This window comes from Mirounga angustirostris, unplaced genomic scaffold (assembly GCF_029215605.1).
Source record: "Mirounga angustirostris isolate CCGP_5_RB_7025 unplaced genomic scaffold, mMirAng1.0.hap1 SCAF_8, whole genome shotgun sequence".
Classification (NCBI taxonomy): domain Eukaryota; kingdom Metazoa; phylum Chordata; class Mammalia; order Carnivora; family Phocidae; genus Mirounga; species Mirounga angustirostris.
This window is the reverse complement of record NW_026991716.1, coordinates 65,373,614-65,399,813: the sequence shown is the minus strand read 5'-3', so window position 1 is coordinate 65,399,813 and position 26,200 is coordinate 65,373,614. Positions and strand designations below refer to the sequence as shown.

At 38.5% G+C, this 26,200-nt stretch overlaps 1 protein-coding gene across 1 annotated transcript in view; it reads left to right on the top strand.

The window, feature by feature from the left end:
• Nucleotides 1-26,200, top strand: part of IMPG1 (interphotoreceptor matrix proteoglycan 1) — a 166,161-nt gene that overhangs the window by 89,051 nt on the left and 50,910 nt on the right. Inside the window, exons 8-11 of the mRNA XM_064597788.1 lie at nt 227-285; nt 5,891-6,138; nt 7,507-7,583; nt 8,694-8,772. Coding sequence (XP_064453858.1) covers nt 227-285; nt 5,891-6,138; nt 7,507-7,583; nt 8,694-8,772 — 463 coding nt within the window. The remainder of the gene's footprint in view (nt 1-226; nt 286-5,890; nt 6,139-7,506; nt 7,584-8,693; nt 8,773-26,200) is intronic.

Genomic DNA, 26,200 nt, shown 5'->3' with positions numbered 1-26,200 from the left:
ATTGAGGCACCCCCAATTGCAGTTTTTAAATAAACAGCAAAACACTTTCCTCTGGATTTCAGAAAAAATAACTAAGAACAAAGAGTTTGGCCTCAATAGTTGCTTCACTTTTCCATTTTCATATTTTTCCCCAAACTCATTAAAAGTGTTTAGGCTTTTTTTCAGTTAGGCAAGATCTGACCCAGTAGAGCCAAAGAGTGTTTCATAAATTTCTTTCTTTCTACAGATGGAAAAGGTATTTAAGAAACTTCCAGGATTCAAAGAAATCCATGTGCTAGGATTTAGGTAAGTAAGAGAATCGGACTCTTCTCAAATTTTAAATTACTTCCTCCCTGTCCTTTTTTAAAAGCAGTGTCATGAGGATTATAAGGTTCTTCCCCCACCCCCACCCCCCGTCCCCGAGTTGTTTAGCCCTGCCAGATCCTGAAAACTGAATACATTTCAGATAAAGCAATTGTCTAATTAGAACATGACTCTAGGTGATTTTTTTAAGGAATAACACAAGAGCTGTATTCCTTCCTTCCTCTGGAGTCAGAAACACTGCTCTCTATAGAGAGCTCATCTGCTATCCTTGGCAGTGTTATTAATGAACCTCTTAGGAGAACACCTCAGTAGAGACAGGTCAAAAGAAGAAGCAATTAGTTACCTTGGTGTCTGATTGCCTGGTTCCCTGTTGAATGTTAAATATCATCATCATTGAAACAAATCAGGCCGACCCTAGGGAATCAGGTGAAACTAATAAAAAGTAGTACCTATGGGGATAAGGAAGTTGAAGGAATGGGGTAGAAAGGGACAGAGGCGGAAACAATACTTCCCAAAATATACATTTTATTATCATTTTGACGTCTGAGCTATAGTAATGCATTACCACGCAACAATTATTAAATTACAATTTTAAATAAAGGAAATGAAATTAAAGAATAGTGCCATGCCAAAGTGGGGTTGAGTTATGTTCCCCTGGCTTCCCCACAAGCAGGCCTATATCCATTAGCATCTCAACACTCTATAATCTGGGTGCATTCATGATTTTTGGCAAGCAGTTTTGCATCCTCTTTCTAAGTTCTCATTCAAAACATCTACAGGCAGGGTCATAATATATTTTTTTAAATGTGCCACAGGGTATATGTCAGCCCTGGTGTATCAGAACGTGACTCCCTGCCCCAAGGGGGATTTGTAAAGTGGGTAGAGAAGGCCTCCGCCAAAGTACTTCCTGGCCCCTCCACCGTCTATTGTCTCAAAGCTAGAAGGTGCCCAGAGCAAGTTTCCATACTCATGAAGAATAGCTTCTGGGCGATCTCCACCGGTTCTTTCCTTTCAAAGCTATCAGGCCTCTCTGATTTGTGTGACTCCAGAGGAAGAAAGTATTGAAAAGTGGAAGTTATAAAAGATGAAAACTTTAATATGTACCACAGCAGACTCATTTTTCTTTATTTCAAGATGCTGCTCCACAATATTCCATGTGAAATCAGATGGATTAGAGAGAAATAAAAGGTGATAGTAGAATATTCTGCATAGATGGCAAGGTCTTCTGGACAAGCCACTGCAGCTAAAGAGCAGATGTTTCATTTAAAGCTGAAGGAAATGATACGAACAGTCCTCTTGGTGAATGTTTAAATTGCTCATTAAGCCCTCCCTTCAAATAAATGAAAAACTAATAACAAAAATCTATTTCAGAAGAAAACAAAAATGTTAGGATGATGCAATTTCACAAGGTAAAAAAGGTATATCCACTGAAGCTGCATTTTCCCCATGTGTTTATCTCTGTAAGACTTTATTCTTATTTCTGCCAAATATGCTTATAAAGTAAATTTGACCATATATTCCCAATGATTTCCATTATGGAATGAATATTTAGTCTCCCAGAAAACATTTTGACCCTGAATATTATAAACAATATGCTTACGAGTGTGGCAAGCTTTTAATCATAACTAACAGTGCTCAGAATATAGTCAACTTAGTATGAAGGAAATTACTTTCTCATGGAGCCAGATCCCCTAAAACCCTATGAATCTCCTGATACTGTCTTTGTGTCAGCTCATTTGTATAAAACCTGATCTACAATTTAATAAGTATGTTTTTTATTAGTGACCTTATTTGATTCTCCCAACACAACTGGGAAGTTTTGAGGACATCTATTATTAACACAATGATAAGGACGAACAGAAAAAGATCCACTTTAAATACTGCTTTATCTCTTACAGCAAATATGGGAAACTATTAACAATCATTTAATTTGGTTGGAGGGTATACTCCTTCAAAGACTAGTTCATAAATGTCCATAGCAGCTTTATTTGGAACAGCTGAGGACTGGAAACAACCCAAATGTCCATCAACAGAGCAATAGATAACACAAATTGTGGACTATTGTTACCGTAGACTACTACTCAGCAGAGGAAGGAACTATTAGACTACACAACAATGTGGTTTCATCTCAGAATAACTATGTTGAGTGAAGGAAGCCAGAGGAGAGGGGGTATATTATTATTCCATTTATATGTAACTCTAGAACACACAAACTAATCTGTAATGACAGAAAACAGATCAGTAGTTGCTTGGGGAGGGTGAGACAGAAAGGATAGGAGGGAAGGGTTTCAAAGGGGCATGAGTAAACCTTTGGGAGGAATTGATTTGATTGTGGCAATGGTTGCACAGGTATATAGTATCAAACTTAGATCAAATTGTACACCTTCAACATGTGCAGTTTGTTTCATGACAACTATATTTCAATGCAATATGCTTTTTTTTTTAAATGAGCAGGACTAGGGTCTTGGCTCACGGAGCCCTGCCTCTCTCCAAACTACAAGCCACTGCTAAAAGAAGCAGGGGGCAGGCCCTAAATGAATGTCTAGTTGGTACAGAATTCCCTCCCACAGAGCAGCCCCAATGATAAAGTCATAGATTCTCCCCTGTTTCCAGAGAAGGAAAGTAGTAGCAGTCTATTTCAGTCATATTTTATCAAGGGATAAAAGTTAAATGAATTCAGGGGCGCCTGGGTGACTCAGTCGGTTAAGCGTCTGCCTTCGGCTCAGGTCATGATCCCAGGGTCCTGGGATCGAGCCCCAGCATCGGGCTCCCTGCTCATCAGGGGAGTCTGCTTCTCCCTCTCCCTCTTCCTCTGCCTGCCACTCTGCCTACTTGTGCTCTCTCTCTGTGTCAAATAAATAAATAAAACCTTAAAAAAAAAAAAAAGTTAAATGAAGTCATACTCCAGGCAGAAAGAGCAGCAACACAAATCCCATCACATGTGTAGAATGTCTTTGTCAACAAATATCATCTGAAATGTAAGATAGGAAAGCTGAATATAGCTTTTAAACTGAATTCATATATATGCCCAGAGGAGTCCAAAATCTATTTGTCAGTTTGATGACCAAATGGCCTCTTTTGAGGCATGGGCAGGTAGTGGCATAGAAAACGGGCCCAGGCTTGAAGTCAAGCAGGACAGGGTTTGAATCCTGGCTCTGCCACCTTCCAGCTAACAACTTCCCCTCTGTATATGTGTTCCTTTTTCTGTAAAATGGGGATTATGTTGTTGAAAAGATTAAATGAGGATGCATATAAACTGTCTGGTGCAGACCACCCACTCAGTAAACAGGTGTTTATTTTTCTTGCAACCTGTTCCGTGATGAATTGTGCTATCCCCTCAATGCTTACTGATTAAAGCAATTTGAAAAATAATCAGTCAACAAAACACCAGTTCCAGTGTCCAGTCTCAGATAAATTACTTCCAGGATTAAATTAATCATTTAATGCTACTCAGAGGGTGAGAAATTCATTTATAAAATACTTTCTTTAAAAACTTCCTGGCACCAGCACCACCTAAAATGTAAGGTGTTTATGATATATTTGCCACCTCTTTGGGAAGAATATGAAGAAATCAAAGAGTTTACAAAGAGAACCAAAAGTACATGTTGAACACTACATTTGAGACAAATGATGTACTATATGTTGGCTAATTGAATTTAAATTAAAAAAATAAAAATAAAAAGTATATACAATCTTTGAACAAAGATTGAATCCTAATCAGAAACATCATATAATTCTGTTTACTTCCTGAGATTCATATGGCTCTCAAAATTCCCATCCAAATTCTGATGGCAGTTTATGTATTTCCTTCAAAGTTCTGGGCAAACATGGAAGACAATGGAAAGAAATCTCTCTCTCTCTCTCTCTCTCTTTCTCTCTCTCTCTGTGTCTCTCTCTGGTATATGAAATGATTCAGTAAATGTCTTAATAAATCTCCTAAAAATTCTTTCTCCCTTGCATGTTCCCATTGCATATGGTGAAATGAAGACCAAAGAAAGGAAGAGATGGGTAATTTGGATTTCCTGATGTTTTGAAATATAATACCTTTTCCCCCACAAATTTATATGCTGATCTTTTACAAATAATTTTTACATACAAAGTCTGGGATAAGCCAATGACTTTTTATTGGTGTCTTACTTAAATGAGAGTAATTGATCACTCAATAGTAGAAAAAAACTCCAGTCAAAATCACTACATGAGGTAAGTATGTAAACAATGATTTGATCAGTGAAAGTGTATTCTGTAAAACTCAAAATCTACTTAGAAAAACATAAAAACACATTTCTGTGAGGCAAGCATGTTTTAACAATTTCTTAAATATCATTTGTGATGGGAAATTGTCTGTCTGAATGCACACTTGTACAAGCAGCCAACCTAAGTCTGGAATAAAGCAGAGAAACTAATTTGCTCCTTGGTTCCAAGGTCAGTTTGAATTGGGACAGAGCCCACTATACCTTGGAGAGCTCAGTAATAAGAATCCAGCTTTGGCTTCTCTAACTGACTAGTGAAATAATGAACTCTAGACTCTGACTGATTGTGTGGCCCAAAGAACTGCCAAGGAGTACACAATATCAGTTCCTGTGGCTTTAAAATACTTGTGCATCTTTCTGTGTGGATTTATGGCATAAACTAAAAGGTAAACCTGATCCAAGAAGAAAGAGTTATGGAGAGTCCTATTTCATTTTTATATGCAAAAAGGCATCAAGTCAATAAATACAATAATAAATATGGTTAATTATATACTACTTCCCTCTCTCTTTTCTCACACCTTTCTTCTAAGATATCTTAAAAGCAGCTTGAGGGAAAAAAATTATGTTTGATTTAGAATTTTGTTTTTTAATTAAAAAATATTTCTTGAAAGAACTAGAAGAGAAATAACATTAAGAATTGAAGCTTTGGGACGCCTGGGTGGCTCAGTCGCTTAAGTGTCTGCCTTCGGCTCAGGTCATGATCCCAGGGTCCTGGGATCGAGCCTCATATTGGGCTCCCTGCTCAGTGGGGAGCCTGCTTCTCCCTCTCCCTCTGCCTGCCATTCCCTCTGCTTGTGCTCTCTCTCTATCAAATAAATAAATAAAATAAAATAAAAAGAATTGAAGCTTTGACTTGGTTACGATATGTACATACTACTGTCCCACTGCTGTATCCTATGCTGCTACTTCATAGACCCTCCTACAGAAGGCTATTTGTAGAAAAAAGGACAATTCATCCTTCTTGCTGATTGGCACTTCATGACTACTTATAAGCCACCAAAAACACTGGTGAATAATAGCAACTCTTGACAATTAATACTTTTTCATAAAGAATAAAGTAAAAATCTATGATCACTTGATTCAGTTAGTAGCCAGTCTTCAAGCTGGACTTAACCCCCATCCTGGCATTCTGTCTAACAACTAAAATATATGTCAGTTCTTCTTCCACATTTCAAATTTTTAATAAACATTTAAACTAGTTTTGAAGTGGGGTATTCTTTAAGAGCCCATCAGGAAAGAGGATGAAGCTGTCAGAAATCTTTATAGCAACATAATTACTCTCTTTATAAAGCATGTAACAATGGGTTTGGGTGGAATGTGTCCTCTGCTGTCTACAGTTCAAGCTCCATAGAGACACGACTTATGGCCATCTTTAAGAGAGACAGTGCAGAAGTAAAAAGCCCTGCAAGTGACCTCCTGTCTTTTGATTCCAACAAAATTGAGAGTGAAGGAGTCCCTCATGGAATGATGGAGGAGGACAAGCAACCAGAAATCTATCTGACAGCTTTAGACCTCAAAAAATTGATCAGCAGAGCACTGGAGGAAGACAAATCCTTGGATGTGGAAACAATTCAGTTCGCTGATGGTCAGTTGGTGATTTCATAGTTCTGGTTTTATCCTCATTCCAACAGCAACATTAGTAGGTGCGAATGTCTCATGGTCACTATCATTTCAACTTGGGCCTTATAGAGTCAATCATTTCTGTGACAGGAACATCATGAGTGGTATAATTTCTCTTTCCTCACTCCAACCTGCATGTCATTTGATGAGCTCTTGGTGCTACTTCACATCAAGAATAGGTCTAGGAGAAGCCCAGAGTTTCAGTTCAGTAGTTAGCCACAGTCATCCGGTGGAGTCCAGGTGTAAAGAAGCACCCATGGACAGTTCTGTTCCATTGGCACAACCCAAACAGATTCCCTCACCTAGTAAATTGGTTGAGTCCCAGAAGGAAGCAGATGGCCATTCAAATTGGGATAGCATGAGGAGAGTTTGATAAAGGAACGGTTTATGAAGTTTTACCTAATACACAAAAGAACAGGAAAGTTCCCTAGTGCTTGAGCAGCAAGACCCATTACTGCCTCTAGGCATGAAGGGTTTGCCTAATGATCTAAGCCTTCCCAAGACCAGAGGGCAAAAAGCCATTGATATAGTCCATATAAATCAACCTCCTAGGGCATAGAATAGCAGGGAGAGGAGAGGAGAGTGGATCTAAAAAATTCAACAAGATCATCAGGCACACTCAGGATTCTCAGAGGGTATCTGGAGGGACCCATGAGCCTAGAACTCCTCATTATGCCCAGCACTCTTGGCATAATAGATGAACACTAGAAATGCTATTTTAGTATGACACAGCATGAAACTGGCATTCTCTGTTAGTTCTATTTCTCTGGTTTAGATAGTCAAACTCAACACTGGAAAACATCAAAATGTCCCTTGGGACAACATGCAGGGCAAAGGAATCTCCTAGGCAAGAAAAGGTGAGCTTCAGACTCATCTTAGAGATTATCTGGTACTCTGGTTTGTCTCTGTTCAACCTTCTTGGATATTCTGAGAATCAGGCTTCAAGGTGGAAGTAGGACTCTGCAAATGGTATTTATTCTAGCTATTTCTTTTTGTGAGCTTCATTATATCTTCATCCCCACTGGCCTAGCCAATCAACTTGCCTGCCTGATCCAAATCTATACAATAAAACTAAGCACCCTAAAAATCCTCTTTAATAACTGTTCTTATCACATAAACATATAAGATGTACCCCTTGCATCTGTCCTCCAATATATCATTCACATCAATGACCATTACTTTATGTGATGCTGATTTCTTAATGATTTGCTATTCCAGTCCTTAAAAACTGATTATTGCCACATTTTTCAACCCTGACTGTTTTAGTGCCCAACCACAAAAGAAAAAAAGAAAAAGAAAGAAATACTCAAACCTTGTGATTTTTCACCTGCAGAATTTTTTGGGTCAATGCCAGGCTTCGATCCTGACTTCCACTCAGTGCTGCCTACACTCCTTGCTGATATCACAAAGGTAAGTGAGTTTGTCGTTCTTTTGTTCTTCAAATAGGAACAAAGCCTCAAAAGCTTCCATCAAAAAAAAAAAAAATCAGTTTAAAGACTGAACAGAGCAAAATCTTCTTTGCAATGCTAATTATAATTTTTTTCTGTCTTATAGGCAATACTTTGTTGCCCACTTCCTGTTTCTGTATTAATAAAATATGATACAACTTGCATTTCAAATACCCTAAAATTCAAAGTTTTCTTCAATGTTGTTAGATTTTTGTTTCACTTAGTGTCAGGACTTGCTGTTTTGATAAAACAAACACATGTTCATGAACTGAAAAGAATACTTAAAGCAGAATATATAATTTAATATTGACTTTTGGAAATAGATATAAACATAAGCATATTTATAAGCTTGTTCTTAAGTCTTAAGGTCTTACCTGTATTTATTTATGAGGATTTCATAAGTATAATGTCTTCAAAATAAAATAATAAATTCTGGGATGCCTGGGTGGCTCAGTCAGTTAAGCAGCTGCCTTTGGCCCGGGTCATGATCCCAGGGTCCTAGGATCAAGTCCCACATCGGGCTCCTTGCTCAGCAGGGAGCCTGCTTCTTCCTCTCTCTCCCTCTGCTTGTGCTCTTTCTGTCAAATAAATAAAACCTTTTAAAAAAAAAATAAAATAATAAATTCTCTAATTTTTGTACTTCATTTAAAGCTATGTCCACTTAATTTATGCCAAGAGTTGTCACTGGGGTATTGAAGTGCTGACTAAGCTGTATTCCTTCTTTAAATGAAGGAATTCATAAATTCCAACATGATAGACAATTCAGAGTATGTCAGTTATTAGTTCACCCTACTCTCTCTACTGCTTTGGTTTCAGGCAGACTCAGCTAGCCAAAAAGCCAATTGATCATATTTTGCCACTATATCAATGCATGCTTTCCTTTCATGACAAATTTCTATATCAGAACCTATATCAGAATCCATAGTAGAAAAAAAAAAGAATCCATAGTAGATTCAAGTCAACTACAAAATGATTGCTTAAATTTAAATGAAAGAAAAAATACAGAGCATAGCCCTTCTCACATACAGGGAAAGGTCACTTCTCAACATGTCTTTCTCAATTCATTCTTCAGGATGCTACTTTGAGTCCAGAACTTCCTCTTGGTCAATCCAGGCTTGAGACAGTGGGCAGAACAGGACACAGTATACCTGGTGAGTTTTTTTACCACAAAGTCTATGTTAGCTGACTACATCCTCTATGAGGAATCCCTCTATTACACTACCTCAAAGACTAGTGGTAAAGTCATTCTCAACTCAGGAAAAGGTTTCCTCATATCAGCATTTCCAAAAGAAGAGCAATCCATTGAACCACCCTCTTCTGAAGAGGAGGACACCCTCAGTGTCCTTCCCTCAGCTCTGGGCCCTAGGCTCACAGAGAGCACTGACAACATTTTCCTGATGGATCTGGTGAAAGAAGCTGAAACCAAAGCAGTACCAACTGCTGCCACACACACACAACAACCATCTCTACCAGGCTTCGAAACTCAGAGTCCATCAGGACAAGGTAAGTCATAAGGGACAAGGGACTATGGCAACACAGTATTGGGCCTTTATAGTCAATACACGTATTCTGTTCACCATATACAGGCTGACCATTCATACCATCTGTTCTGCTACATAGGTTTCCTTAGTGTCAATTAGCTCATGTGTAATTGAAAAGTAAGGATGTCAGCAAACATTGAAATCCTCTAGGTTCACTTTTGAATTTCCAAAACTTCATTTTTTAAAAGTTCAACTTTATCACAGTTAAAAAGGAATTTTTAGCAATTTATGAAGACTTTAAGAAAAAAATGAAAATTCAGCAGAGTCTTTTTTTAGTGCAAGAAGGAGCTGATTTAGTGGCTTCAGGAATCCCTATGCTTTCCACTTTATATAGCTCTCTGGTGAAACTATACATAAAAATGTCTTTAAGGAAACATGAACCCCAGGACATAAGGCTAATAAGGATGAACTCTGATTCTAAGTGCAAATGACACAGGAGATTTGTTATAGCTGATTTCTTTTAATTTTTTTAACTCTTTTTAAAATTTATTTTTTTAATTCAAGTATAATTAACATACAGTGTTATATTAGTTTCAAGTGTACAATATAATGATTCAACAATTCTATACATTTCTCAGTGCTCATCAAGATAAATGTACTCTTACTCCCCATTATCTATTTCACCCATCCCCCCCATGCACCTCCCATCTGGTAACCAACAATTTTTCCTCTGTGTTTAAGAGCCTATTTTTTTGTTTGTCTCTCTTTTACTTAGTTCATTTGCTGTTTCTTAAATTCCACATAAGAGCTAAATCATATGGTACTTATCTTTAATATCTGATTTATTTCACTTAGCATTATACATTCTAGGTCTATCTATGTTATTGCAAATGGCAAGATTTCATTCTTTTATGACTGAGTAATATTCCATTGTGTGTATGTATATATATATATATATATATATATATATATATATCATATCTTCTTTATCCCTCTTCATCTGTCAATGGACACTTGAGTTGCTTCCATATCTTGGCTATTGTAAATAATGCTGCAATAAACATGGGGGTACATGTATCTTTTCAAATTAGTGTTTTTCATTTCCTTTGGGTTAATGCCCAGTAGTGGAATTATTGAATCATATGGTAATTCTATTTTTAATTTTTTGAGGAAACTAGTGTTTTCCACAGTGGCTGCACCATTTTGCATACCCACCAACAATTCACAAGGGTTCCTTTTTCTCCACATCTTCTCCAACACTTATTATTTCTTGTGCTTTTTATTTTAGCCATTCTGACAGGTAGTCAGGTGATATCTCACGGTGGTTTTAATTTGCATTTCCCTCATCATTAGTGATGTTGAGCAACTTCTAATGTATCTGTTTGCAATCTGTATGTCTTCTTTGGAAAAATATCTATTCAGTTCCTCTGCCCATTTTTTTAATTGGATTATTTGGTTATTTTGGTGTTGTGTTGTGTAAGTTCTTTATGTATGTTGGATATTAACCCCCTATCGGATATATAATTTGCAAATATCTTCTTCCATTCAGTAGGTTGCCTTTTGTTTTGTTGATGCTTTCCTTCGTTGTGCAAAAGCTTTTTATTTTGGGTATACTCCCAATAGTTTAATTTTGCTTTTGTTTCCGTTGCCAGAGGAAACATCTAGAAAAATATTTCTATAACTGTGGTCAAAGAAATTACTATGTTATGGTTGATGTTTTTAATAGGATTGTTACTGGTTTAGGTAGGGCTCTCTTTACAAAATTCTACAGGTTTTGAGTGGTCTACTTCAGTCCTACTTTCCTCATAAACCCTGTGTGCAATTAGTGTGCAATTTTATGGAATACAAGTTTTTTCTCAAATACATATTGGCACAAAAGCAGAACCACCTATAAAGATTATGTTTGGCTTACATGATTACCAGTGAATAAATTTTAACTGCATGATACAGTTACCTGTTTCTGCACTACAAACCAACCCCAAAGTTTGTGGCTTAAAACAGCAATCATTTATTTCACCCATAAGTCTGAAATTTGGGCAGGGATCAGTGAGGACAGCATTTCTCTACCCCATGTTGTGTCACCTAGAGTATCTCAAGCTAAAAGGTGTTGAACATCTTTTTTCCAATTGGTTTACTCACATGGCTGGGAATTCAATACTCAACCACAGCTGTTGGCAGGTGGAGGTTGGGTGGGGGGGAAGGTTCATTTCTTTTCTATATAGGTCTCTTTAACAGGGATACTTGGGCATCCTTAAAGCATGGCAGCATAGGTTTAAAGAGTCAGTATTGCAAGAGCCAGAAGATGGAAGCTGTCAATCTCTTAACAGCTCAGAAACAGTGTCACTTCCTCACATTCTAATGACTAGACAGCCATATTGCTCATCTCAATTCAGGAAGAGAGAACATAGATCTTATCTCTAGATAGGAGAAGTATCAAAAACTTTTATGGCCATTTATAATCCACTACAATCCACATCAACCACTATTTTGACTTTCAAATTATTTAAAAGTTGGTTGTAGGGGTGCCTGGGTGGCTCACTCGGTTAAGGGTTTGACTTGATTTTGGCTCAAGTCATGATCTCAGGGTCCTGGGATGGAGCCCCACATTGGGCTCCACTCAGGGGCAATCTGCTTGAGGATTTCTCTCCCTCTCTCTCTGCCCATCTCTATGCACTCTCTCTCTCTTTCTTTTTCTCACACTCACTAAAATAAATAAATAAATCTTTAAAAAATTTTTTTAAATAAAAAAAAATAAGTTGGCTGTATAAAGCAAAGCAAACCTTTATGGTAAAGTTGTTGATAGTAAATGTTCATTGGATTCCTTTCTTTCATTATGATATCATAAAACCTTATTAAAGATCAGCATTTCAGGTAGATTAATAAAAATGATACTGTATCTATGATGAGTATGTTATTGTATTTTCAAAATTGCTTTACTGTTCTCATTATATTTATACATTCCTTCCATTCAAGGTTATACTTTAGAACACTAAAGCTGGAAGGAATCTTAGACATAATCTAGTTAAGCTACTGTGCTTCATGGATAAGAAACTCAAGGCTAGAAATGTGAAGTGTCTTACTCAAGGTCACACAGTAGCTGGTTGCAAAGCCATGACCATCTGTCAATTTTCCTCCACCCACTAAGTTATGTTTGGCTTAACTACCCCATCATTAAAAAAAAAAAATTCCCTCAAACTTCCTTTGCCTTCAAACCACAGCTTCTTTTCTATTTTACTACACTGTAGATTTTTTTTTAAGTTTCACCAAGGTTTCACCTCTAACCACACATAACAGGGACACAATTTTCACAAAAATCACAGATGGCTTCCTAATTAATCAATTTAGCAGCCTCATTTCCATCTTTATTTTTATTTTTTTTAATTTTTTTATTGTTATGTTAATCCCCATACATTACATCATTAGTTTTAGATGAAGTGTTCCATGATTCATTGTTTGTGCATAACACCCAGTGCTCCATGAAGAATGTGCCCTCCTCAATACCCATCACCAGGCTAACCCATCCTCCCACCCCCCTCCCCTCTAGAACCCTCAGTTTGTTTTTCAGAGTCCATCGTCTCTCATGGTTCGTCTACCCCTCCAATTTCCCCCCCCTTCATTCTTCCCCTCCTGCTACCTTTTTTTTTTTCTTAATATATATTGCATTATTTGTTTCAGAGGTACAGATCTGAGATTCAACAGTCTTGCACAATTCACAGCGCTTACCAGAGCACATACCCTCCCCAGTGTCTATCACCCAGTCACCCCATCCCTCCCACCCCACCCCCCACTCCAGCAACCCTCAATTTGTTTCCTGAGATTAAGAATTCCTCATATCAATGAGGTCATATGATACATATCTTTCTCTGTTTGACTTATTTCGCTCAGCATAATCCCCTCCAGTTCTATCCACGTCGTTGCAAATGGCAAGATCTCATTCCTTTTGATGGCTGCATAATATTCCATTATATATATATACACCACATCTTCTTTATCCATTCATCTGTCGATAGACATCTTGGCTCTTTCCACACTTTGGCTATTGTGGACATTGCTGCTATAAACATTGGGGTGCACGTACCCTTTCTGATCCCTACTTTTGTATCTTTGGGGTAAATACCCAGTAGTGCAATTACTGGATCATATGGTAGCTCTATTTTCAACTTGTTGAGGAACCTCCATACTGTTTTCCAGAGTGGCTGCACCAGCTTGCATTCCCACCAACAGTGTAGGAGGGTTCCCCTTTCTCCGCATCCCCGCCAACATCTGTCATTTCCTGACTTGTTAATTTTAGCCATTCTGACTGGTGTGAGGTGGTATCTCACTGAGGTTTTGATTTGGATTTCCCTGATGCCAAGCGATGTTGAGAACTTTTTCATGTGTCTGTTGGCCATTTGGATGTCTTCTTTGGAAAAATGTCTGTTCATGTCTTCTGCCCATTTCTTGATTGGATTCTTTGTTCTTTGGGTGTTGAGTTTGATGAGTTCTTTATAGATTTTGGGTACTAGCCCTTTATCTGATATGTCATTTGCAAATATCTTCTCCCATTCTGTCGGTTGTCTTTTGGTTTTGTTGACTGTTTCCTTTGCTTTGCAAAAGCTTTTTATCTTGATGAAGTCCCAATAGTTCATTTTTGCCCTTGCTTCCCTTGCCTTTGGCGATGTTTCTAGGAAGAAGTTGCTGCGGCTGAGGTCGAAGAGGTTGCTGCCTGTGTTCTCCTTTAGGATTTTGATGGACTCCTGTCTCACATTGAGGTCTTTCAACCATTTGGAGTCTATTTTTGTGGGTGGTGTAAGGAAATGGTCCAGTTTAATTCTTCTGCATGTGGCTGTCCAATTTTCCCAACACCATTTGTTGAAGAGACTTTTTTCCATCTTTATTTTACTTGATCTTTCTGGCAAGGGCTCCTGTCAACCACTCTCTTCTTGAAACTGCTTCATTTGGCTTCTACAAAATGACTTCTTGATTCTTCTCATATTTCCTGACTCCTCCTCTTCAGTCTCCTGCACTGGAGCTTATTATTAGTTTTTTTATAATTTGTTTATTAAAATCCTACCTCATTCAGAAAAAGATTCATGATGATTTACAGATATGCAGGAAATACAATAAGATTTTAAAGAATTGAAAAAAATAGAAGAAAAGATAAAGCAGAAAAAGTCAGATGACTCAAATTAAAAAACAATTTGGAACTAGATAGAGGTGGTATTTGCACAACATTGTGAATTTACTAATTCATGATTACTGAATCATTCACTTTAAAATGTTATGTTATGTTTCACCTCAAATATTTGTTTTTTAAATCAGATGACTCTCTAGAGAAAATTGTATACAAAATAAATATTATTCAGTTCTTTTTTTATATATTTTATTTATTTATTTGACAGAGAGAGAGAGAAATAGCGAGAGCAGGAACACAAGCAGGGGGAGTGGGAGAGGGAGAAGCAGGCTTCCCACAGAGCAGGGAGCCCAATGCGGAGCTTGATGCGGGGCTCGATCCCAGGACCCTGGGATCATGACCTGAGCCGAAGGCAGATGCTTAACGACTGAGCCCCCAGGTGTCCCAAACATTTTATGATTCTTTAAGTTAATTCGTGAATTTGCCTCTGAGTTTCTTAGCACTTGCTTCACTGGAGAGGCATAATGAATGCCAAAGCCTAGTTCATTGCAACAGTTCTATGAGGGGCTAGGTTCTGACAGTCTAATTCAAGGATTGATTGATTTTAGAGTATCCATTCCAGAGGAATGAATGTGCTGCATAACTTTTAGTCAATGCTCCATAAATAAAAATTATATCTCATAACTCAGCTTTTGATTAGTATTGACCCAAGAGGCACTGCATTTGCTGACATGGGCCTAGAGTGCATATATTCTATGTTGCCAATTAAAGGCAGAGCCATATGCTTTTGTAATCAGCCCAGCTGGGGAGAGAAATGCCATGTCTTAATGAAAAATGAAGACCCTAACTAAGAAGTATCCTAATAAAAAGGCCTTCTACTTACATACATGGAAATGGGGGAGGGGAACACAAGCATTCTAGACAAGACCAAAGCTTCCCTCTCACATAAGACAGTTCTGGGTCTCTCCCATGCACAGGTAAAATGACAACCAGGACTCCAAAGTTCCTACACCATGGTATTACTGAGATAAATTTAGCCTGGAAAATTTTCAAGGTTAGTGTCACCAAACACCCACCAAGCCATTAAAATCTCAATAAAGCACTCATAGAAATCTCTGTTTAAGCAGTTTGACTTAGTAGTTAATCCCTTGAGATAAAGTACTTGCAAAATATGCCTCTGGAATGCTAAATGAATTGGTATCTTGTATCAAATTCTGAGATCTTCTATTATTAACATTTTGGGGATGTAGTTGATCCTAAGCCATTCTTTCTTACAGAGCCAATTAACTGTTAAGACCACTCCTATTTCATAAAATGAGAGTCATAAAATACTGGAGAAACTCAACATCCTGTCTTCCTCATAACATGCATCCAACTTGTTCAAAAATGTTATCAATTTTTTTGTGGTTTGGTTTAGTTTGATTTCTTTTAGGTGTGTAGAGGCAGCAATACATTTTTCTTTTCACTCATTAGAATGATCATCTGATCTATCAAAAGAGAAGCTCTTTAGTGTTCTCCCTCCCAAATTACAGGCTATTTTCACTTGCTGGACATTCCATTTAAGTTGTAAGCCAGATCTCTTAATAAATTGCAGTATTTTAAGTGGTGAAAAAGAAAACTTCAGGCAGAGCTGTTCTGCTATTGGACATTGCTTTATCATTTATTCCCCTGTATTAGTCTGGGTTCTCCAGAGAAACAGAACCAATAGATTTGTATCTATTTCTGATTTTCTTTTGAGAGAGAGAGAGAGAGAGAGAAGGAGGAGGAGGAGGAGTAGAAGGAGAGGGAGAGAGAATCCCAGGCAGGCTCCACACCCCAGCACGGAGCCTGACCGCAGGACTTCATCCCGCAATCTTGAGATCATGACCTGAGCCTAAATTAAGAGTTGGACACTGAACTGACTGAGCCAGGCACCCCTATCTACATATGATTTAATATTAGGAATTGGCTCATGTAGTTATGGAGGCTGAGAAGTCCCAAGATGTACAGTCAGCAAGCTGGATACCCACGAGAGCCAATGGTGTAAGTTCCAGTCTAAGTCCAAAGGCAGGAAAACCAATGCCGCAGCTCAAACACAGTCAAGCAGAGAGAATTCTCCCTTACTTAGCCTTTTGTTCAGGCCTCTAACTGATTAGATGAGGCCCATATTAGGGACAGCAATCTGCAATTTACTCCATCTACCTATTCAAATGTTAATTGCATCCAGAAATGCCCTCACAACCACATCCAGAATAATGTTTAACCAAATATCTGGGCCCCCATGGCCCAGTCAAGTTGACACAAAAAATTAGCTATCACATCCCATCTAGGTAAAACATTAAAATCACCACACATTTCCAAATTTTCTTAATCTCACCTCAGCATTTGACTCCATTGAAAGAAATCAGTGAGATGAGCTAAACTGAATGAACTCAATAGAGAACACAGATGCTAATGTTTCATGAGGTTAAGGATTCAGTCCATCTCTATTTTTGCAGTATCATTAGTGTCCAGCCAGATGCCTGGCACATACGAGGCAAGCAATTAATATGTTGAGTAATTGAAGGAGCAAAGGAATGAATTTGTATCATAATACCTCCATGAAAGTCAGGGTTAATAGGAATAATTTGATTGTTTCCCTTTTTGCCCTACCTACTAAGAAGCTCAGAGAGAGCCAATCCAGTGATCCAGACCACAGTAGTCTGCTATCTATTCTGGTCACACCACCCACCACTGCCAAAATATGTCATCCATATTCATGTTTTGTGGCTTTGCACAAATTATTTTCTCTCATGCCTGTAATACCTTCCTTTCCTTTAGCCTGATGACCTCCTACTTGTGCTTTAAGTTCCAGCTAACATGCCACCTCCTCAATGAAGCTTTCCCCAACTGCTCCCTGAAGAGACTCATAATTACCATCTGTTTCTTGACCCCACAGCAAAAAAGTATATATACCTCCATCAAACATTTACCACTCCAGACTGAAATTATTAATATGTATGTCTGGTATCCCTTCAAGACTGAATTCCTGAAATGAAAGAACATGTTTAAAAAAAGAAAAAAACAACAACTCCTGCACTAAATACAGTGTGTGGCACATGATTGGGGTTTCGTAATTATTTGTTACTGTTGTCGACCTTAATGAGTCTGTCACTGTTTTAAGTCTCAGACTGCAAACTCCCGGAAGATGCACCCCACCCTGTGTAAGTCCTCACGCAGCTAGAGACAGACAACCTCACATGGAAGGTGAGGAAGGATTCCTCACTGGTGAATACCTTTATCAGAATAAGAGTGCTAAAGAACTTTAATCAGCTCTACCACATGTGATACCTTAACTACCACACTGATTAATGTGTAGGCATGAAGTGAAAGAAATATGCAATCGGCCATTCTGCTAACCAAAAACTTTTCATATCCTAACTCTTAACCAGGAAGGCCTGGCAAAGACGTTATTTAAATTGCTCCACTTTAGGATGAAAGGACAATGGTAAGACATGGAAAGATTTCTAAGAAAAACTCAGCTGAACTTTAAATCACTATGGTCAATATTTTTGCCTTTTCTTCTTTGTACTTCTAAATTGAGGATCAAACAGTAAGTTTCCCTGACAGGAATAGGCTGCTGATAAAAATTTTTCAGAGAGATCCATGAGGAAAATAGCATCTGAAGGAAGGAACGAATAGGCATTCAGCTAAGGCTTGCAATTACATTTGGGCCATAGATAACAATCTTCACAATGCTCAGAGAAAGATGAAAAGTGAATTGAAGTCCTTCCAACTCTCTAATTTGGTCATTCTAGACTTTACCTAGATGTCAGGCGAGATAGTACTGTCCTTCAGAATTTAAGTTTGGGAAATTCAGTGCCCTGCCCCAAATTTTGGCAATTCCCAAGAAAATCTGTGCTGACTTTCTGCCCCCTCTGGAACTTCCTTGGTGCACCATGGTCAGCCCCTATTCTCTCAAAACCCCCCTCAGTGACCATTCTTTTTCTAGACTCTTCCCAATTCTATTATGATCCTATTTTTTATGCAGAATAGTGTTCTGTTTAATCTCCTTCTAACATTTTACTGAACTGAGACCATGTTTCTAAGATAAATTCTGCCAATCCTGCAAGAGCAAAAGCAGGTACAAGCAGTTGCCAGTAGAAATTGCATCTTTCCCTTCCTCCCACCCTCACAGTCCTTCCCTTAAACACACTCACCTACATATTTAGAGGATGGTAGATACCAAGCAGCTTGCAGTAACTGTTGGCAACTTCATCTCGTCTTAATGCCACCGTTTCTTCTTTCTTCCTTCCCCGGGGGAGCTCTCTTTTTCCTTCCTATTAGTTAAGTACACATTGATCTTTTCCAAGGACTCCATCTAGATTCCCTGCACATCTTTAGATGAGAGACTGGTCCATCACAGGTGAATTGCAGTGGCACTGTAGGCCACAGATCCAAGTAAACCCTTCATGGGCCAGTAAACTACAGAGTAGAAAAGATTTCAGCAAGTTCACTTAGCTAGTGGTGGCTCTCTGGGATGCTGTGCTTATTTAATTCATTCAGCTAATATTTATGTGGTGCTTATTAGGTACAGGAATAAAATAGTGGGTAAATCATATCCTCCATGACTGTCATGTTTTGAGTCTCCCACAAAATAGATCCTGAAGATGAGGATTTGATTATAAGGGGGTGTTTTGGAGATGATCCCAGGAAACCCAGTAAAAGGAACAGGGAACCAAAACAGGAAAGGGAGGGAAACCAATACAGCCAATTAGCTTTGTGACCACTGGAGTTCCTCTGTGGTGTGCTGGTGAATGTTTAACAACCAATCCAAAACAAAAAAAACAAAGAAGTGTGATACATATGCACCTTGGTATGTGCATATGTTTAGTATAAAATTTGGCTGATACAAAGGATATGTAGTGCACAATTTATAAATAATATATATATTCTTTATTTTCAATTCTATATAGCCAATTGATTTTCCTAATGAAATAATATTTAAACTGAGATCTGAATGACAGGAAGACAAAAACAAAAATTGGGGAGGGATGGTGAAGAGTGTTTTGGGAAGAGGGGAGTGGGGAAAGCTGGAAGTGGCACGGCATATTGAAGGAAAGTGAAGAAACCCAACGGTAGCTAGAACACAAAGGGTTGAAGAGAGTTAGAAAACAGTGAAGCTCTAGAAATGTAGAGTTTTATAAGCGCTGTTAATTATCATTAAAGGGTTTTAAGCAAAGGAGTGACACACCAAATTTGAGCTTAAATAGATCTCACTGCATTGTGGAAAATTGGCTGGAGTTGGGAAAATGCAAGCAATCAGTTAGAAGAATCTTAACAACAGTCTGGGCTAGAAATGTTGAAGGCTTGGACTTGAGTGACAGAAGGGGAGATGAACAAAAGTGAATTGATTGAGCGGTATTTAAGAGGTAAAATCATTATGAAGAATTCTGAAGCCATGAATAGGTTCAGCAAGAAAGCCTGACCTGATTAATGAGCAATGTCTGTTACAGGCTCATCAGTGGGAAGTAGTGATGTATGTGTCTGCCGTGTCTATAATAAGCTAGTGAACTGGTTTTGGCCATCCTCTTGGATGTCCAAATATTTCCTTCCTGCTACCACTTTATGGTCATCTGATTTGTAAGCACATCCTTGGAGATGCCAGCCTTTGTTAGTTCTCAGATCCTTGACATGGTCACTTTTATCACTTTCATCCATTTTTCTTGGCTTAAATTTACATAATGAGGAAGATGGGTAAGTATCCATTATTATGGATCAATCAAATGCTTTTGATTGATCTGTCCATTATTTTACAGAGAAAAAAAGAGGCCAATAAATATAAGAAACTGTGTTGCATAAATAAGTAAATATAATGATTCATGAGGACTCGGGAATTCTCTTTATGACCTACTCTAGGAAACTATTTCCACAATTACTTTATAGAGCTCGTAGCTCCTATGAGGACTTGATCCCCCTATTCATCCCAATTTAGAGGTTCCATTCTAACAACCCAGTGATTTTTGTTTGTTTTTTAATTTCAGTTTTTGGCATCTGTCCTATTTTTCACTTTTGGTTTAGCATCTGCACTCTATTTCTTCTCATTTCTTGGAGTGGCCACTAGCAAACTGCAGTTGTATTTGTATTTTATTCAGTGTAGCTAACATGCCAGCACCTCACCAGTGCCAGAAAACCAGCATGCAGCAGCTCTGGGCTCAGCAAGAAGTGTGCCCCACACCACAGAGCGCTACAGCCTCTTCACAGGTTATCTGGACGCCAGCTCTGTTCAGTTTCCTTTCACAGTTAGTGGCACTGAAACAAGGAGACAAACTTGTTGGGCTCTGGTTCCTGGATCATCCCTCAGTGGAGGACAGCTCTAATGACAAGGAGAATGTCTTTGCATGAATAAGCCCTTAAATGAATTTCAAAATTAAGCCATTATGACAACTTTAACAGAAATCTTAACTTAAAGGCACCTGGGTGGTTCAGTGCGTCTGACTCTTGGTTTCAGCTCAGGTCATGATCTCATGGGTCATGAAGTCAAGGCCCACATCAGGCTCCGTGCTCAGTGGGGAGTCTGCTTGGGACTCTCTCTCCCTCTCCCTCTTCCCCTACCCGCCCCATGCTCGCTTAGTCTCTCTCTCTCTCTAGCTCTCTCTAAAATAAATAAATAAATCTTAAAAAAAAAAAAAAAAGAAATCTCAACCTAAAAACCTAACACTCCATTATTACATGTAGACAATAGAGAAAGTTTTCAGAAAGAAAGGTAAGACAAAAGGAAGAGAGGGATTAAGGTGATAGAGCATGGGGAAAATATTGGAGGAAATACATCGCCATCGATAAAGCAGTCCCATCTTTAGAATAAGAATGCATTGTCACATATGTCTGCAGTGTTTCCAAGGCTTAGATTTTGGGGTAAATTAAAGTTTCATGTTGGGGAACTCTTATTTACAGTGTTCAGAATACCAGAACTTCAGCATGGTTGTTCAAAAAGCAGAGAGAACAGCTCTGAAAAAGAAAATTCAGTTCTCACTAGACTACAGTGCACTTTCCATCTATCTTCTTTATTCAAGACCTACACATATGAAATAGGAACAATGTAAGATTTTATGTATAAAATAGAAAGACTACTTTAAAAATTTTTCTAGACTAAGCATATGTATATGACTGTCTTAGGTCATAGGGGAAGAAGATCAGTGAGAAGCAGAGGCATCAAAGAAGGCACAGGTGGAACTGTAAGTGGGTGCCGAAGGGAGCATCGGACTTTGCCAAAGAAAAGGGAGATGACCCTCAGGTAGAATAAGTTTCATAAGGGAAAAAAAAAGCCGAGGCTGGAGTATGACTCAGAGACGAATAGAGAGAAATAAGTAGATAAAGGATATGTTTAAGCAGGGCCTTAAAAGTCAGAAAAAAAGTTTCTTCTGAGTTTTCAGGAAATAAAGAGGAATGATGAAAATGAGGCTTAGGAAAGTTAGTCTGGCCACAGCTTTTGGTAGGATAGTGAGGGATTTTGTCCCATATCTGATATAAAGTTTTGGGGCCATGGATGAGGGTAGAAGCAGAGGAAGAGGGGAGGAAAGAAGAGATACAAAATATTTTATTTTAAAAAATGAAATAAAGGGGCACCTGGGTGGCTCAGTCATTAAGCGTCTGCCTTCAGCTCAGGTCATGATCCTAGGGTCCTGGGATTGAGCCCCACAGCGGGCTCCCTGCTCGGCAGGAAGCCTGCTTCTCCCTCTCCCACTCCCCCTGCTTGTGTTCCCTCTCTTGCTGTGTCTCTCTGTCAAATAAATAAATAAAATCTTTAAAAAATTTTTAAAAATAAAAAATGAAATAAAGGTTAAATATAAAATAAAATAATATAAAATACAATAAACCAGGGACTACTTTAGATAATGATGGATGGAGGGGAAGGATGGGTTGAAGGGTCTGGACCACTATTGGGTTGAACACCTCTATGGTCATCCATGTTATACACAAGATAACAAATTTCTTCCTGCCCGAGAAGTTAAAGCCTAATAGAACACAAGAACAACGTATTCTCTCTGTGTTTCTCAGTATCTCTCTCCCCGCCTTCCCTCCTTCTCTTTCTCTCTTTGAAAAATCAGCACAAGTCAGACAATAGGAGTTTTCTAATATGTATTAGGAAGCCCCCACTTAAGTGATTAGAATTTTACATAGAGGTAAATTGAATTTTACATATAGGTAAGTTAAATGTTCAGTATGTATATTAATCAAGATTATCCAGAGAAACAGAACCAATAGGATGTGTGTGTGTGTGTGTGTGTGTGTGTGTGTAGAAAGAGACAGATATAAAGACAGACAGAGACTGAGATTTATTTTAAGGAATTGACTTACGCATTTCTGGAGGCTTGCAAATCTAAATCTACAGGATAGATGGGCAGGCTAGAAACCAGGGAAGACATCAGCTTATAGAATTTCCATTTCCTCTGAGGAGGACAGTTTTTTTGTTTGATTTGGGGTTTTTTTTTTTAAAGATTTTATTTGTTTATTTGACAGAGAGAGACACAGCAAGAGAGGAAACACAAGCATGGGGAGTGGGAGAGGGAGAAGCAGGCTTCCTGCGAAGCAGGGAGCCCACTGCGGGGCTCGATCCCAGGACCCTGGGATCATGACCTGAGCTGAAGGCAGACGCTTAATGACTGAGCCACCCAGGCGCCCCTGTTTTTTTGTTTTGTTTTGTTTTTTAATTAAGGACTTCAACTGGTTGAATGACACAACATAGAGGAAAATCTGCTTTACAGAGTTTACTGATTGAAATGTTCATTTCACCTAAAATACCTTCACAGAAACATCTAGAATAACGTTTGACCAAATATCTGGATACCATGCCTAGCCAATTTGACACATAAAATTAGCCATCACAGTATGTCTTGAATGAGCTCTGCATAGTAGGGAAAAAAAAACAGAGGATGCTTTATACATTAGATCCGCAGGAAAAAAAATGCAAAGCCAGAACTAAAACAGGCAGGATCAGGTCATAATCGGACAATTCATCTGGTACAAAGAAAAAAACAGGATGGCCTAATGAAATGCCCTTAATCATAATGTAAAAGATGTATGTCACTAGTGATAATAGGTGGTCAGTATCTGTGGAATTGGAAGGAACCCATGGTAGAAGGAGTAAGAAATACACACCCAACAGCTAGAAAGAAAGCTGTCCAGAAGAAAACCATGACAAGAGAGGTACAGAGTGACAAGGCTAGATGGACAAAATAGCATCTCACCGATTCCATAGTCATCCATTCCCACCATTTATCACTTTCCAACTTACTGGGATATGATGCATTTATAGCTACAAGGATCTCTGTCTTGTATACCCTTATCTTGACTCACATGAGGTTATAGAATTAGGGAGAGAAGGCAAGTGATTCTGCCCCTCTTTTTTCCACTTACCAGTCATGGCCTTATAGTCATGGCCAAAATGATTTGAGGCCAGAGAGTAACCAGGAGCAGACAAGGTCAATTTTGAGACTATGGGGAAGGAATGTCACTTTGGGTCCTCTTGTGGAGAATCACAGGTTTATAATATGATCAGCACTTTAATCAAAGAAGCAATTCTTGCACTGAAGAAAAGTGACATCTTAGCAATCCTAAAGTAGAAACAGGAACAGCATTTATAAGGAGATTGAAGGACATGGATAGAAACTCTCGTGAATAGTTTCTTTTAGTTTTTAAGGGTTTTTTTTTTTTTTTTAAGATTTTATTTATTTATTTGAGAGAGAGAGCAGACGTTTAACCGACTGAACCACCCAGGCGCCCTGATTTAGTTTTTAAGTTTTAAGAAGATGAAACTGCATTTCTAAAAGTGTCAGTAGATTACGAGTTACATGCAGTGGTCAGTTTCTAAAAGGGGAGTCTACACAGGCAACTGAGCAAACTTTTGTAATTGTCATGCAGTTATGCTCAAAGTGACAGGTCCCGTCCTCCATTTGACCTTAAAAATGTAAATCTTGGGAAAATGGGACCCTAATCTTTAAATAGATCCTATTCATCTCAGAAAAAAATTAACATCTTTTGACCACTGAGTAAACCAAAAGATAAGGGGATTTTCAGTTTCTTCTACCTCTATTTTTCTAGCTTGGCAATGATCGAGGTAGAAGAACAACAACTCTCCGTTGCTAGTTGGCAAGTTCTTTGTATTGTCAGGTTAAGTAGAATCCTTGCCAGACCATGCATATTAGATTTATGCTATTTGGAATGTTGAAACAAGTGCTAATCCACAGAACTTTAATAAAATGCTTACTAAATATCATCCAAAGTCAGCATTTACAAAACTTACTGAACTTTATTTATAGAGATGAAACAAATTAAAGCATTTGCAGAAAGATAAATAAATACATCCATTTGTATTTATCTATCTGTTTGTTCGTTTGTTTTGAATGAGAATATGTTTAGAGTTTAGGAAAATCTATCTCTTTAGATTCTCCATCCAAACCTTCATCCTGGAGGATGACAAATTTCCTGTTGATTAGAGTCTTTACATGAGAGTTTGCCATAATTTTCATCAGGTCTTTCAGTTGCATATTTGTGACATTGTCAAATGATCTTTCAGGGAATTTCTTCAACTTTGAAAGTCAGAGTGACTCAAGGGTACTAAGCAAATGATGTGTGCCACTTTTTGTTTTAAGCATCTTCTGAATGTTAAGTTTAAAAAGCAGTAGTTGGAAATGATGCGTTACAGTATTCAAGACACAGAGCAAGAAATATTTCAGCTGGGAGAACTGGGCAGTAGAGAGGAAGAGGAGGGCCAGGAGAAGGACAATGAGATAGGAAGAATACAACTGAAATAGCTTAAAGGGCCTTTTAATTTTGGGGAATACTTGTTTTAACCATGGGACCTGGAAGGCAGCAAGAGAAGCTAAGAGGAGAGACCTTGGGAATAAAACAGTAGTGAGAGGTGCTGGGCAGGAAGGTTAAGCATCAGTACTGGGAATGCAGGGGCCTCCTGGAGGGAAAGCTGGAGCCTCTCCCTGGGAGAACAAATTCAAGAGAGCAACACTGGATCAAGGACCAGGGGTGGGGAAGAGCACCTCCTGGTTCAGGGAGGGAGAAAAGAACTAATTCAAGGAAGCAGATTCATCTCGTAAGTTGGACAGAGACACTGACCCTGTGCTGTGCACTGTAATTTGCTAGCTTTCTTATCAACTTTACACATGATCCAGTGTTGCCCTAAGTGGCTGAGTATTTGGAATGACTGCCCGTGGAAGTGAGAGTGAGAATATTGAAGCCGACTGAAGTCCAGAAAGGAAAGACCATCCCCATCTTCCTGGGGGATAACAGAGGGGTTAGACGGGTGGGAGGACCTTGCTGAGGACCCGGCTGCATCTCGTCCAGGTGAACCTTTTCACTCAACACCTGTCCCAATAAGGGTTTTTTTCTTTGGCAAAAGGGAAGTTCAGCATAACCACAGAAAAACAGGAGTACTGCAATACCTGGGCCCTAACTGCCTTACTATTTGTTATAGAAAATGGAACCTCTGCTTGGCATGACTCATGGAGGAGTGCCCTGAATTCCTAGCTAAAAAAAGAAAAAGAAAAAATGATTTTGAAAAAAACCTTTCTGTGGTTTAATTATACATCAAAAGTCTCATTTCTGGAACAATTTAATCCATTGCTTCATCTTCTACAAAAGATATGAAACTCTCTTGTTTTTGTGCCATCTGAGGTTTTGTAGGTTTGTAGGCTTTTGTTTGTTTTGTCTTTGTTTTTAAGTTTACAGCCTCCACGCACAAACTAATGAATTTCTCAATTCATTTCTCCTCAGGGAAGCCTCATTTTCTCTCCTCATTGCTAACATTGTTTCTTCCTCTTACAAAGCACAGGCTGGGCGAGAGATCCAGTGTGACATGGTGTGCAGTTTATAGTAATATCCCTGTGATGGTATCTTTCAACCCTTATTATTGACATCGACTTCGCTTGGTAATATCAAGTTATATTACAAGTGTCATTCTCTGATACTCTGAGGCCATTTTTCCAATTTCAAATTTTCTTGGCAAACTCATGA